Source organism: Nestor notabilis, unplaced genomic scaffold (assembly GCF_000696875.1).
Source record: "Nestor notabilis isolate BGI_N333 unplaced genomic scaffold, ASM69687v1 scaffold5768, whole genome shotgun sequence".
Classification (NCBI taxonomy): domain Eukaryota; kingdom Metazoa; phylum Chordata; class Aves; order Psittaciformes; family Psittacidae; genus Nestor; species Nestor notabilis.
Window position 1 is genome coordinate 1 of NW_009941379.1, and position 13,750 is coordinate 13,750.

Here is a 13,750-nt window from a genome sequence, read left to right on the forward strand (position 1 = left end):
AAACCCCTGGAATTTGCAAGCACGTTGGTGTGTCTGCTCTTAATATTGTCAACGTGATTGCTAAAGCAGTGATTTTTTTGCTCTTAACGAGAGTTTTGTGTATATGGAGTGGTTTTGCATCAACAGCTGTTGAAGGAAGGCAGTGGAAATTCCTGCCCCAGGTGCCCCATCCCTCATGCTTCCTTTGAAAGAGGTTTGGAGGATCTTGAAAGGTGGCTTTTGTGAAGGGGGTGAATCAGCTGTTCCTTTAGTTTCTAGTTCAGGAATTAGAGGCGAAAAAAAAAAGAATTAGAGGCGACTGGGTAATTCCATCATAAATGGAATTGGAAAGTTAAAAGTTGTTTAGAATAAACATTGAATTCCAGTTATATGTACAGATTTCTTTAGTGAAAACTGTCCTACAGGCAATTTTAGAATAATTAGAGAATAATTGAGATTTGCATTAAGAATAAAAAATTAAAAATACTGTATTATTCCTGATTATTAAATTTTAATTAAAGTATTGCTTCATTTCTGCTGTTTGTGTTCTCCAGTGGGCATTTCAAATCTTTCCTAGTGTCAGTTACTGCTCAGTGTGGTGCACAAGTACTTAATGATACACCAAGCAAGCTAGAATTACTCTACTGAATTTTTTCCTACGTGCAAAGGTATCTGGTTTTAGCTGCAAGGTAGAACTTAGTCTGGAAGCTGGGGTGGGGGAGAGGTATGGGAAGAGAGAAATGGAAACTTGTAAATTTAGGACAAAGTTAAAACAATGAGGAAGGAAGATGAATCTCCAGAGGTTTGCTAGGAAATGAAAGTTAAAATCGTCTGGTTCCTCCTGCTCCAGAGGTGATTTATATCCCTGCCAGTAAGGTTGACAAGTGCAGACTTTTAAAATAGCAGAAGATTTCCTCAGAGGTCAGTGTGTTTTCTTTATTGTGCAATGGAAGGCAGGAAGAGTTTAAAATTAAACCACAGGGAGAGAAAGAGGACTTTTCCATGGTGGAAAGATGCATAGGAGCTGCGTAGCGATAGGCAAGCTCTCTGCTGTGCGTTTGAAATGACTTCTGAGAAGGAGGCCCTGATTCTGGTTTTCATGGGCAGAGGACCATGAGCACTGGAGGGGTTTAGATAACTCCTTGGCCAAGATTGTTGTGCAGGGGAGAGGAAGGAAGACTCTGGGAACAGAGGCTGGGATTGCTCATCGTTCCCGTGTGATGGGAGACATCCCAGCCCCATGTGTCTTGCTGATTGTCCAGCCCTGTCCTTTCCTTATGCAGAGAGGTTTCTGCATTAAGTCACATGAAGTTTCAGATTCAGTGTCTGTAAGAAGACGTCTCTGAAAGTCAGGAAATACGTGCATGTGTGCCCAGAAAGAACAATCAAACTCCAGCTGATGTCCTAAAGCCCTCTTTGGACATTCAGTTTGCTAGTGTTTCACAGGCAAACAGAAAATCCTTTGGGATTCAGTTCTTGGTGCCTGGGGATGTTCTTCCATGATTCATTCTGTGTCTGAGCTGCAGATAAACACATTCAGGCTTCTGCATGGAAAAATAGCTGGTTCTCTCCTGGCGCTTTTTCAAAAGCTGAGTATTGAAGCACTCTTCCCAGAGCCTGTTTCGTATTCCCTTCTGCCATCGGAACACCACTGCATCCTCTGCTCCCACCACAAAGACTTGGGATGCCCAGAATCTATGGGCTATAATCAGTGTGGGCAAGGCAGAAAGTGCATGGGGTTTTATCTTCTGTGGTCACTGCCTGTGGTCCTGTCATTGGCTTCTCTTAGCAAAACAGGAGACTAAGGGAAGAAGGGAGGAAGAGTTTTGTTCCGTGTAATGCACATGTGTGCACAATCCCAAGACAGCTTCATTCTGAATTTCTTCATTCTGGTGCATTCCCCAACCCCTGATGTGCAGGTGCTTTTATTGTATGTTATTGTATATTACTATGTTTTCTCTACAGCCCCTACTGTCTGTACCTGCAGTCACTAGTCCTGCGTAAACACAAGCAGAATTCAGTTGCTGAGGAGGGTTTCCAGTACTCAGTCTTGGGCTGTGGATAGAGGGGTTTGTGTTTCTGAGTGTCTGTGGACCACCCAGTTTCCTGAGAGCACGCAGTAAACCTCCCTCAAATCCTGTCTGGGCTCGTTTTGGCATAAGGAATACTTGTATCTAGTAGTGGTTTCCTTTGTTTGTGTTTTGATGATGATGATTATTATTATTGCTGAATAAGGGCTACTGAGATAAATATTTAGTTCCTAATGTTTTATTTTGTACATAATCAGGTATGTCTGAAACAGCACCTTAAACCTCAGCATTACTCTCTCATTGCTTTCTTTAACAGAAGAAAACAGACGTTTTCAGTACTTGGCAAAGGCACAGGGCTGAGGAGAGAGCTGGCTGGGTGATGGGAAAAATACTCAAATCTTTCTTGAAAAAATGCCAATGTCTATAATGCATTTTCAGTGAATGACTCAATTGGTTCTATTAAAGGAAAAAATATAATGTTAATTCAGCCTAATATAGTTTAATCTATTACCAGGCAACTGATAGGCTTGACCCACCTCATACTTTGCTTTCTTACTGCTAATTATTGAGCAAGATGTTTAATTATTGATTTGATATCAGTGTAAATCAGGAGTGGTTCTCTTAAATTTGACAGGCATAAATTGGTTTAAGAGTAAGGAGGATCAGGCTTAATATGATGAGGAAGGAATTAGGTGCAGGCCAGTCAGAAGGAGGCAGAGTTTGATTTTCTATCTGAAACGGGTCGTTCCTTCATTTGTGTGGACTTGAGCACAATTGCATTTTTCCTCTGTGTGTTCAGGCTCAACCTCTAGATTTGCCTTTAATGAAATACAAAATAGCGTGCTGCAAAATAGATTCTGCTTTGTCTGGACAGAGAGGAATATTAACATATTTATTGACCTTACAGTCATAATGTGATTTTTATTGGCTCTACAGCTCTTTTGAGACAAAGAAAGTATGTCTAGATTCTGCAGTATAAAGTTTAATTGCTAAGGTTTGATACCCCTCAGCCTTGCTGAGAACAGGGGTATCTTTCTTCTGTTGAAAGAATCTAAACAGTGAGCCACTGTCCATGCAGCAGTTAAAATTCAACATCTTTATGTCACTTTGGAAAACAAAAAACTCATTGTTTTTAGAATGGGCTTACCAAAGCCTTTCTCAGACTTCAGGCTGCCTCTTTATCTTACTTAATACATATGTACTATATGTAAATTGAGAAGCTGGGTGTGCAGGTGTGTGTGTACGTGTGTTGAGTAGAGGTGCAGGGAAGGATGAGATCTTAGATGTATGTACATATAGGGGTCTGATGAGTTCTTGGATGTGTACATAATGCCTATGTATGAGCAGAGGCAGCAAGCGACTGATACATCATAAGTGTACATCATATGTGAGAAGAAGAGCCTGTAGAATTGCACTGGGGTGGGGAGGTCACCCAAGACCCTGACTGGTAGGTAGAGCACCAGGTCTCCTTCACCCCTTTTGGAACACTCCTGCTCACTTTTCTTCTCTTAGATCTTTTCTGCTCTGTCCCTGTCTCCCTCAGCAAGAGCTGCTGACTGGGGAAGGTCACAGCATCCTCTCTGCTGGAGGATTTTAAGGGCATGTTAGATCATGATTTCTCAGATTATAACTGAGCCTGACTTGGAGCAGCAGAAAGGGACTAGTTGACCTGTGAAAGGCCCTTCTAGCCCCATTTTATCATCACAGAAGTATGGAGGAGGGCAAATCCCAAGGAAGAAAAATGTGCTGTAGAAAGTAGCTGATGGATCTTGAGGAATGGAGCGTTTACTCTGCTGGGTGATGAGCAGGAGGTGAGCAGAGGTGCTGGCAGGAGCCCCTCCAGAGAGGGTCAAAGGGATGCAGCCAGACCGGTGAGGAGCACCAGCCAACTGCAAATAAACAGTTCCATGATCTCAGCGAGGAAGGGAAGAAGGATGTGGGTCGTTAGTCAAAGCAGCAAGTCAGGTCAGGGGTAGGAGAGTGTTGTTTTTCTTTATTGAAAAAAAACCCCAACATAAAAAGGAAAAAGCAGTGAATTTCATAATATGGGACAAAGGAGAATATTAATGAGATGAGAATATGGTAGGGGACTGCAAAAATGGAGCAGGATCATGGAGGAGATTTGAGGACAGGTCAGAGGCAAAAAGGAAATAGTAAAAATCCTCCATTTGACAGAGAGAGGGAAAAGGAAATTATTTCAGGAGAGAGAAGGAAAACCAGTGAAAGGGTAGGAGAAATAGTTTGCATAAGCCAGTCTTCTGTTTCCAGTAGCTTTATTTTAGGTACAACATAACATGCAAGATCCTGTGTGTTGAGGCAGGTCAGGATGGGAAACAACCTCTAGATTTCATGATGTGGGACATGGGATTGTCCAGGTGAGATTTGCTTGCCTTTGGCAAAGAAAGGTGTTTGGACTGGAGAAAGCAGAGAGAGCAAAGGGGCTTCCAAAGTCTACTGGCTGTAGACAGAAGCGACAGGAAGCAGGCATTGGATGAGCCAAAGGTTGTGGATAGTCCAGTAGACTTCAGGGTCAAAATGTTGGACAGCACAATCCAAGTGAGAAAGAGTAAAGCACAGGCAGATGAGGGAGAAGGCTGAGAACAGATCAGTCATCCTTCCTGAAAGACTGGAAGTCACAGAAGGCGTGAGGAGCAGGGTGACATGATAAGGGCTGATGTTGAATAAACCATGTGATGTGTCTTAGTGTTAAAAAGGGGGTTTCTAACATCATTGTCATTTCAGTTAATGACAACACAAAGTGCTTTTGGTTCTCATCATGACCTGGGCACTTCCCTAGCCCTCATTTCCACATTATCTTTATGGCAATTATCTTTACAGCTGTATGAGTGGTAAGGAATTGCTGTTCTGTAGATAGTGAACCAAAGCATAAAGCAGAGGAGTATCTTCCCTGCACTTATGCTACAAATGGAAGTGAGAATTGAAGCCAGGTTTCTCCAATCCTCAACTAGTAGCTTGAACATTGGCTCATAGTCCCTCTGAACTCCAGCCTTGAGCGGGAGCCACCTTGAAGTCAGACTTTCCACGCAGAAGTGAAGTTTTTTGGCATATTTTAATGGTTTGTTTAGCGATGCTATAAAACAGAACTAAGCCACAACTATCTGTCTTCTGGTCAATGCAGAGTGACGTTGCAGAAGAGCCTAATGTTGGCCAGAGTGGCCTTTCTCTGATTTGCTCTGGTCTGTTTTCCAGATAAACCGTGAAAGCTGGTGTTCGCTGGAGCCATGTCCCGATTCTTCCCTGCTGGAGCGCAAGCGGACACAGGAGTCTCCAGGTGAGCAGTGTGCCAGTGGCAGCTCTGGATGAGCTCCTCACCTTTCCTTTCCTTCCTTTTCTTCTTATTTTTGACTTCTTTGTCTCGATGGGGAAAATACGTAAACTAAAGAAAATGTGTCATGAATCTGCTGTGAGTCATTGCCTTGCACATGGCTGCAGCACTTGACTTGCAGCGAGCTGTCTGGTGTGTCACCTTCTGAGATAATGATGTTATTAAAGTACCTCAATATTTCATCTTTTTCTTTCTTAATAAACATGAAAGGTGTGATGGGGCGCACAGATGTGGTTTCTAGCTAAAAGGATAGAACAGTAAAAGGAAAACAGTAGAAGTTTAAACTCCTCAATCCATATTTAGATCCAAATCAATGGCTTGATTTTTTTCCTTCTATTATTTTTTTTCCCCTCTGAAAGTTGCCACAGTTTCCAGGCTTCAGGAAGCAGGAAGGCTGTCAAGAGCCATCGTTCCCACACCCTGCCCACCAGCCATGCCGAGCTCCCAGCCCTGCGAGCTGGCTGGTGCTTTCTGGCTCTTCCACTGGGACAGAAAATCTTGTCTGGGCAAGTTTCACAGAGGGGTTGGTGTCCAAGATAAGGAAAAAAGCATTTGCTGTCATTGAACTAAGCATGTTCAAAACAAATGGAAGAATTTATCAGGGCCCTGAAGAGGGACTTTGCTTGGACTGTTCAGAGAGAGGACACTTCTTGCCTTGCTTTCGTTACAAGCAGAGGTCTCACCTGAATCTCTTTCCATTTAGATACTTGAAAGAAAATCACCAAGTGTCAGTGTGAAATTCAAACCCGATCTTTTTGGAGTGTAGGCTAAGAAGGGATGATGCAGGTGACTGACCCGAGGGGTTTATTCTGCGTAGAAGTTCTAGCTCCCATCAAAGTTAAAGAACTTTTTTAATTTAAAAATAAACGGTGCTGTTTAGAGTATTCATGACGAGGGAATGGTTCTTTCAAGAGTGTTTTACAGGAGAACCTGTGGAATCACCATACTACTTCCTAACTGTGTCCCCAAATGTCTTTCCTCTTGGTATGATGTTTTTATGCTTCAGGCAAGAGTTACTGTTCTCCATTCAGTTGCAAAATGACATGTACTCATTGACATGCCCAATCTGTAATCCTCTGTTCATATGGATCAGTATCAGTTAGGTACTTATTAATTATCCATCGTACTATATAAATACAATGTTTATTATGTAATCAGGTAGCCATATATACAAATATATATTCATAATTACAGTAATATATGTCTGTAACACAAGCAGAAAGAGACAGGGTTTTAAAGTTTCTTAATGTGCCCTCCTGTCAGACTGAAGCAGCAGTTCTGCATGTTCTGGCCTTTCCAGAAACCATGTTGTTACTGCACGTGCATCACTCCAGCTGCACTGTGGTGCTACGCAGTGTAGTGGGGGGCAAGAAGAATCTGGCAGCACCTAACAGCAGTAAACCCACTAGCTGTTGTAATATGGGTAACTTAAAAACACACCACTTGATAGGGAATTGGACCTATTTCACCTGCTGAATAATCTTGCTGAAATGGTTGTGAGAACAGGGTCCTCAAATCTCAGAAGTTAACTCCAGAAACTGTAGCTTCTCATTTTCTGTCAGTGCTTGTGAATTGAAATGCCTGAAGGAGTGTAACAGATATGTAGCTATCAGCATGGAATTGGAGGGCTCAGCCCTGCCTTGGAGGACACAAGGGTTTGGAAAATGTACGTAAGAGACTTGCTTGGAAAGTTTCTTTCTAGGGCTTTTTACTATGTAATTTTTTTTGCCTTTGTATTACTTGCAGCAGTGTGTTACCATCATCATTGTATTTTCACCTGCACTTCCACAGAGAGGAGCAGATAAAGCACAGTTGTGCTGTAAATGAGCACGGGTTTATGTGTGATGGGAGTCACAGTCCCCATATCATGGCAGTGCTGTCACCAGGCTCACCAGGTCACGGGTGTGGGAGACAGAGCTCAGTGTTGTGCAATACCTGTGCAGTTTAAAGCAAAGAAAATAAACCCAATGAGCTAACTGAGAAAAAGGGAGGAGGAAGGCACTCCCCCCCCAGCCATCCAATAATAAAGGAGAGTGGAGGGAAGAGAGGGTTTGGGAATTGGTTTTTCAGCACAGATGACTTCAGGTGTGGGGGTCCCCATCACGCTGCTCCTCATCATCCTTCCCCGCTGCTTTCCTCTATTCCTCAGAGGCTGATGCAGAAGAGGCTTTGCTGCCTCTTGGGATTTGTCACCGGGGTGAGGTATCCATCCCTTGGCACATCTGGACCGTCCCCACTGATTTTCCACTGGAACGTGGCTGGAGCCCCTTTGGTTTTCAGTCTGGGCTGCGGAGATGCTGTGCCCGTGCCAGCTGGACGGCCGGCACCTCACAGCCTGCCCGTCTCTTCTTTGCTTTTCCCTTCTGGGTTTTTTTTTTCCCCTCCCTTCTTCTCTTCCCCCTCCTTTCTCCTCCTCAGTGATGGAAAAGCACTTCAGATTTTCCAGGTTTACCGAAAGGGGAGCAGGCCCGGGGAGCAGCCGTGCTGCCTCCAGTAAGTGCTTTTCCAATTCTTTGTGGTGTGGAAACTCCTCTATGGAGTAATGGGGTTTCCGACTGGCTTTGGTTCCCCTCTGCCCTAGACAGGGGCAGCCCCACTGCCATCAATAAATTCCCATTATTTTCTCCAGCAGTGGAGCCGGGGTGTTTGATGGCTGCTGTCAGGAGCAGGTTAAGGATGGGGAAGGGAAAAAGGTGACTTCGAGCTACCCAAACCTGTCATCATTGCATTGATGTCTAAGCTCAATGTCGCCAAGGGTGGAGTTAGTCAGGTGTAATTTAAGAGTAAACCCAGCATTTTATCGACCTGGCTCCTCTCCAGGGAGCTAAGTGTGGTTTGGATCTGTTTAGTTAGTTGCAAAATAACACCTTTATTTTAAAAAAATACTAATAATTAGAAAATATTTTAAGCTTGGAGAAAAGAATATTCAGTTACTGCCAACATTTTCATTAATACTTTTGCCTGAAGGCTGCACAAATGAAATGACATACAGGCATTTTTTATGCAAATACCTGTCTGTTAAGGGTTTTGGAGAGGAAGGCCAGTAGTATTTTTCTATGCTGATGATCACCCGAATACAAAGACCTGGAAGCATTTTGGTGAAAAGAGATGCATTGTATTTGTATTTCAATATGAGCAGTTACGAAAGCTGAGAATTAAAAAGAAAACCACTTCATTTTTGAATCTTAAAAAAACTAAAGCTTGTCATGGAAGTCATACTAGTGACTTTTCAGTGACAATTAGAGAAGGAGGAATGAGATAATCATCCCAATATGCATTTAAAGCACGTTGGCATTGAGACGAAATTGATTCTTTAATTGAGAAAGAAAACAAATATCAAGTTATATTTCTGCCTTTATTGAATACGACTCTAACTTTGCAGTTGTTGCAATTGATGGAAAACATCCTGTTATGCTCAGTGTGGGGTACCTGATACGTAGCATATTTATCAGCACCTCAAGGAACAAGCGTATATGACTGTTTAGTGCAGAATCTTTGCACCATGTACTTCAATGGTGCCTTAAAAAGAAGTTTTAAAGTCTTGAATAAATTATTAGCAAAATTGCAGACAGTTTGGGGAGGTGAACATTATAAAGCTGTGTTTGCTGCTGGGTTTAAATCCTTGGATTTACTGTGAGTGAGTTGTATGTACAGATGCTACAGAAAGCATCAGCTCGTAACTCTTTCTGCTTTGCTCCCATAGAATGTGAGAACTTCTTGGAGGATGGGCTGAGTAGCGTCTGTGCCTCGTCACAGGGTGGTCTTAAAAGAGAGTCCGGGAGTGAGTCTGACCTCTTCCCCTTGCCTGGTGATGGGATGGAAGACCTTGTCTTTGGAAAGGTAGGAAAGCCTGGTTGGGATATGGTTAAAAAGTCTCCAAGGCCTGATTCAATAAACCTATCCTGCAGATGCAGATTGTCTTGGTTTCACCGGTGAGTTAGAAACCTGGAAGCAATTATGCTAGAATGGAATACATAGGAAGGATCTGGTTCCCTCTTCGGATGCAGCAACACGGGGGATGTTTTCACTTGCAGCAGAATTCCAGAAATCTTGCAGCCCCCAATGTGAAAAAGATAAAAGTAAATTTCAACTGTCCAGAAGTAAATCAGGCACTAGAGAAACAGTTGAAAAGGTGGATTGTCTCACAAGGTCATTAGGGATTGCACAGATGATATGAAAGCCATCTTTAACTCCTGTAACAAAGAGCTTTTCTCCAGCAAACGATGACCTCTGTGCTGACACCTTCAGAATTATATACTGTAATTCTCAGAGGAACCAGTGTTCTTCTGTAAATTCAGCCTGACTCCCTGCATAGGAAGGAAACAGTCTTAATACTTAAGGCAAATTCCCATTAATAGTTTTGTTGCCAGGGTGACATACCTCTTAATGCCTTTTTGCGTGCAAGTAAGTGTTTTCAGGTTTGCTTAAAATCAACAGCAGAAGTCATTACTAACCTTAGTCATCTCTGTACCTTCTGTGTTGCTCACGGATGAGAAAGGGAGGGAGGAGTGGGTGAGACCTAAGGTCCTGAACATGGGATGCCACCCTTTAGCATCAGTCTTCTGCATCAGAGCAGCCTGAATTTATTCAGAGGGTGGTTCCATTTGGCTTTTTAAGAATCATCTTGCTGGTAATTTATATTCTTCTTGATGTGAGTAGGTGATGAAAAAACACCAAGAAAAAATATGATGCAGAATCAAAGACATCATCCTTCTCTAGAGCAGCCATTGCTGTTGGTCTCAGCTCCATGAAATCATAGAATCATAAATCCCATGCTTAGGTCCACCTCCAGCATGGTTCCTGCTCTGCAAAACTAAACTTTCAGACTACATTTCACACTTGCTTTTGGAGAAATACATTTAACAAAACAAAAATCTGTTTGTTTAAATCAAATCAGATGATGGTGAATATTTTCCAGTGGGACGGGAAACACCACAGCCCAGGCTAAGTGATCTCATGTGCTATAAATGAACAGTAAAGTCATCCTTAATGCATGTGGTAGGGCACAGAGCTCACCAGCCTCACCCTTTCCCATCTTACTCTCAAAGTGATGTGGGACCCTGGATTGTGAGACTACAAGGCTGTTTGGCAGAGCACAGACTGTCTTCAATTTCCTTGTGTAGAGTGGCACGAATTACGACAGCTGACTGCCATTTGAGCCTGATTTAATGCTTCTATGGGGATGTGTGGGAGAAGAGTGCTGTGGGAACACAGTGCATTTTATAGTGTACAGAATTCTACCTTTTCCCTTTCCCGTGGGGAAAGCTTCCTTCTCCAGAGACAAGAAAGGAAAATCACAACTTAAAAAGAGTAGATAGTGCAGTGTAGTAGGGATGCTGCAGGGAAAGGAGATGGTGGCGTGGAAAGCACGTCTTCAGTTGCCGGTGGAGAGTGGGAAGAGGGAGGAAATTACTTTCTTTATAGAAAGGGAATTTGTTAATTTGGAAGCCTTTGCATTGTTCTCATGATGCTGTCAATTGCAAACTTCATCTACAGGTGGGTTTAAAAGATTCCTGAGTTGAGTTTAGGAAGTTATTCAAAGCTCATCTCAACCTCAGTCACTTTCTTTTTGTCTCTGTTTTGCTTACTAACTCGATTCTTTGTCTCCTTTCTGAGAATTTGTCTAAAAGATGCATGTCTGAGTTGTAGCAGGTTAGTTATAAGCCTATGAAATAGCACAATTTTCATACCAAATCGGGAAGAGAACTTGTTTTTGAACAAAAAGAGGATCTCAAACCTTTCAGTGTCACGTTGATTATTGTTATTACCAGTTCAGTTCTTGTTTCCCTTTTATATGGAGCAAGAGTTGAACTGTTCATCTCTTAAGAGTTGTTTTTTATTGTATAAATCACTCCTCTGTTAAATGCTTAATACATTAGCAGGAACATGCCATTGTTTGTCCAGAGTCTTTAGGCTGCTTCCATAGACACTGCTTGAAATTCAGAGATTCTAAGTCCTGGTTTTAACCCAGCACCATGAAGAATTTGGGGTGTTGAGGTCACAAAATCTGCAGGTGCCTTAAACTGTCCGTGGTGTTTGGTGTGTGCTCTTCCACTTACCATCTCCTTGTTGTCATCTGTGCTTGTCTGTCCCGTTTCCTTTCTCTGAAGGACATAGGCTGAGCTGTATAACAGAAGCTGCTGGGTTCAGTGAGCTTTGGCACTAAAACCTGACTTGGTTTTTCAGACTTCAGAGGCTGTCACTGAAATACAGAAACTGCTTCCAACGTGAAGTCTAAGGCTTCAGCAGAAAGGTTTCTTTTTTTGCGTCAGTGTTTTATCCCCTTTTCCTCATCATCCCAGCCAGCCATCTGGGCAGGCTTTGCAACACCCTCCTTCTTGAATGATTAATGCTGCATAAGGTCATTTCTCACAGTCATCCGGCAGCATCCTGGGGCGTAGCCCATATGCTTTGCTCATCTTAACTTTTAACCTGCCACCAAAATGCAGCTTTTCGATGTGCCTCTTGGGGAATGATTCAGACAAACGACCCTTGCAAAGTCAGGAACTCAGAGATCATTGTCAAAGAAAGGGGTCGCGGCTTGACCCCTTGAATGTTGTTTAATTTCTGCCTTTGTTTTGGTTTGCACAAGGAAATACGCAAAGACATAAATATTTTGTACTTATTTTTTCAAAATTGTTTCTCTTTAAAATAAAACCAAACACAAAACCCCAACATCCATGCAAAAATACCAAACCCAAAGGAATAAAAGATTGAAGAGAGTTTCCCTTTCACCAAGGGAAGACTCCTGCAATCCGGATCCTAAAAATTCTCATAAATAACTAACAGAAGGCCACTGTTGAGGTTAATTTTAAGGAGCCTGGAGCAATAGACAAATTAATTAAAAAATTACTCTGCTAGATTCTGTATCAGAGAATCATAGAATCATATAGTAGTTAGGGTTGGAAAGGATCTTAAGATCATCTAGTTCCAACCCCCCTGCCATGGGCAGGGACGCCTCACGCTAGACCATCTTGCCCAAGGTTCTGTCCAGCCTGCTCCAGGATGGAGCATTTACCACTTCTTTGGGCAACCTGTTCTAGTGCCTCACCATCCTCAGAGTAAAGAACTTCTTCCTTATATCTAGCCTGAACTTCCCTGTTTAACACATTACCTCTTGTCCTATCACTACAATCAACCCAAGCAAAGCTGTTGACTCTGTTAGTATAATGGGATGCCAAATAAACCTCAGGATGTCAGTGTTTTGTGGGCTTTTTTTCCTTCCTTTCTTTAAATACTGTAACACCTTTAATGTCTTTGTCACATGGGAGGTCACAGAATGGAGTAAGTTTGTGTCTCAGCTCTTTGCATGTTGTCATCATGAAAATGAGTGGAAGAATGTTTTAATTCCACTTATCGAGACCTCCCACAGACGGAGGGATTTAGTTGAAGTTCCCTTATATCCCCACCATCCCAGTGATTTCTCTTATCCCTATTCTTGAAGAAGTACAAATGTTCTTTCTCAGAAAGCTCACTTTTTATGCCTTACCTTATTTTTTCTTAGCAGCTTCTCACCAACTGTTGTTTCTGAGAGCAAAGCAAATGCCCATTAGCACATGTCTGTAAGGGTTCTTTTCAGCTGTGAGTTTTATGGTCACAGTTAAGGGTTGAATTCATTGAGGTGCAGTGCAGCAAGCCTAACTTGAAGAAAATATTTCTGTAATGTTTCTTTTTTCCTGTATGAAAAGAACACATTAGAGAACCATTTCCATTCCACAGACAGGGTATTTTCTTACTCAAATAGGATTAAAGAGCAATGCATATTTACTGGCGCTTGGCCAGATAGCTAATTTCTTGCAGAGGTGGCTGCAATATAGATGTTTCTTAGATGTGTCAGCCACACTTGGCATTGTGCAGACAGAGTTCTGGTCTTTAACTGTTAAAGACCAGGATTAACTATTTTGCTGTTTCAAACAGAAACCCCAAACCTGAAAAATCATGTAACTGAAGACAGAATATATTTAGAGGAATAAGCAAGGGCCACAAGTTCAAGGGAATTGTTCACTCTGTTCTCTAGTCAGTCTGATGCTCAAGGTAAAAGTTAAAATGGACCCAATATATTTCACATTTTTAATAACATCTCTTTGAACTGCAATTTACAATAGAAACCCTAAATCTTCCCTGCTAGGGAAGCAGGTTTTGTTCTGCATTTTAAACTGGAGCAGTATTCTCATGTGGGAAATAAAACCCCCTCTTTTTGCTCTAATTCCTCCCTATATTATTTGACATTTTGCACTGTTGTTGCTAGATTTGCATCCAAGTTTAATGTTTCCAAACTCTCCCATCCTTCCACTGTACAGCTGGCGGGTAGTCCGCTATCCCCCTGCTGTGCTGCCCTCCTGTATTACAGTATTTTCCTGTGTCTCAGAAAAGTGAAGCAGACTGTTTCCTCTAC

At 42.3% G+C, this 13,750-nt stretch overlaps 1 protein-coding gene across 1 annotated transcript in view; it reads left to right on the forward strand.

The window, feature by feature from the left end:
- Positions 1-5,224: 5,224 nt before the first annotated feature.
- The window catches only part of AKAP13 (A kinase (PRKA) anchor protein 13), a 58,626-nt gene continuing 50,100 nt past the window's right edge, over positions 5,225-13,750 (forward strand). Inside the window, exons 1-2 of the mRNA XM_010020851.1 lie at positions 5,225-5,301; positions 9,059-9,195. Of these exons, the coding sequence (XP_010019153.1) occupies positions 9,172-9,195 (24 nt within the window). The 5' untranslated portion in view covers positions 5,225-5,301; positions 9,059-9,171. The remainder of the gene's footprint in view (positions 5,302-9,058; positions 9,196-13,750) is intronic.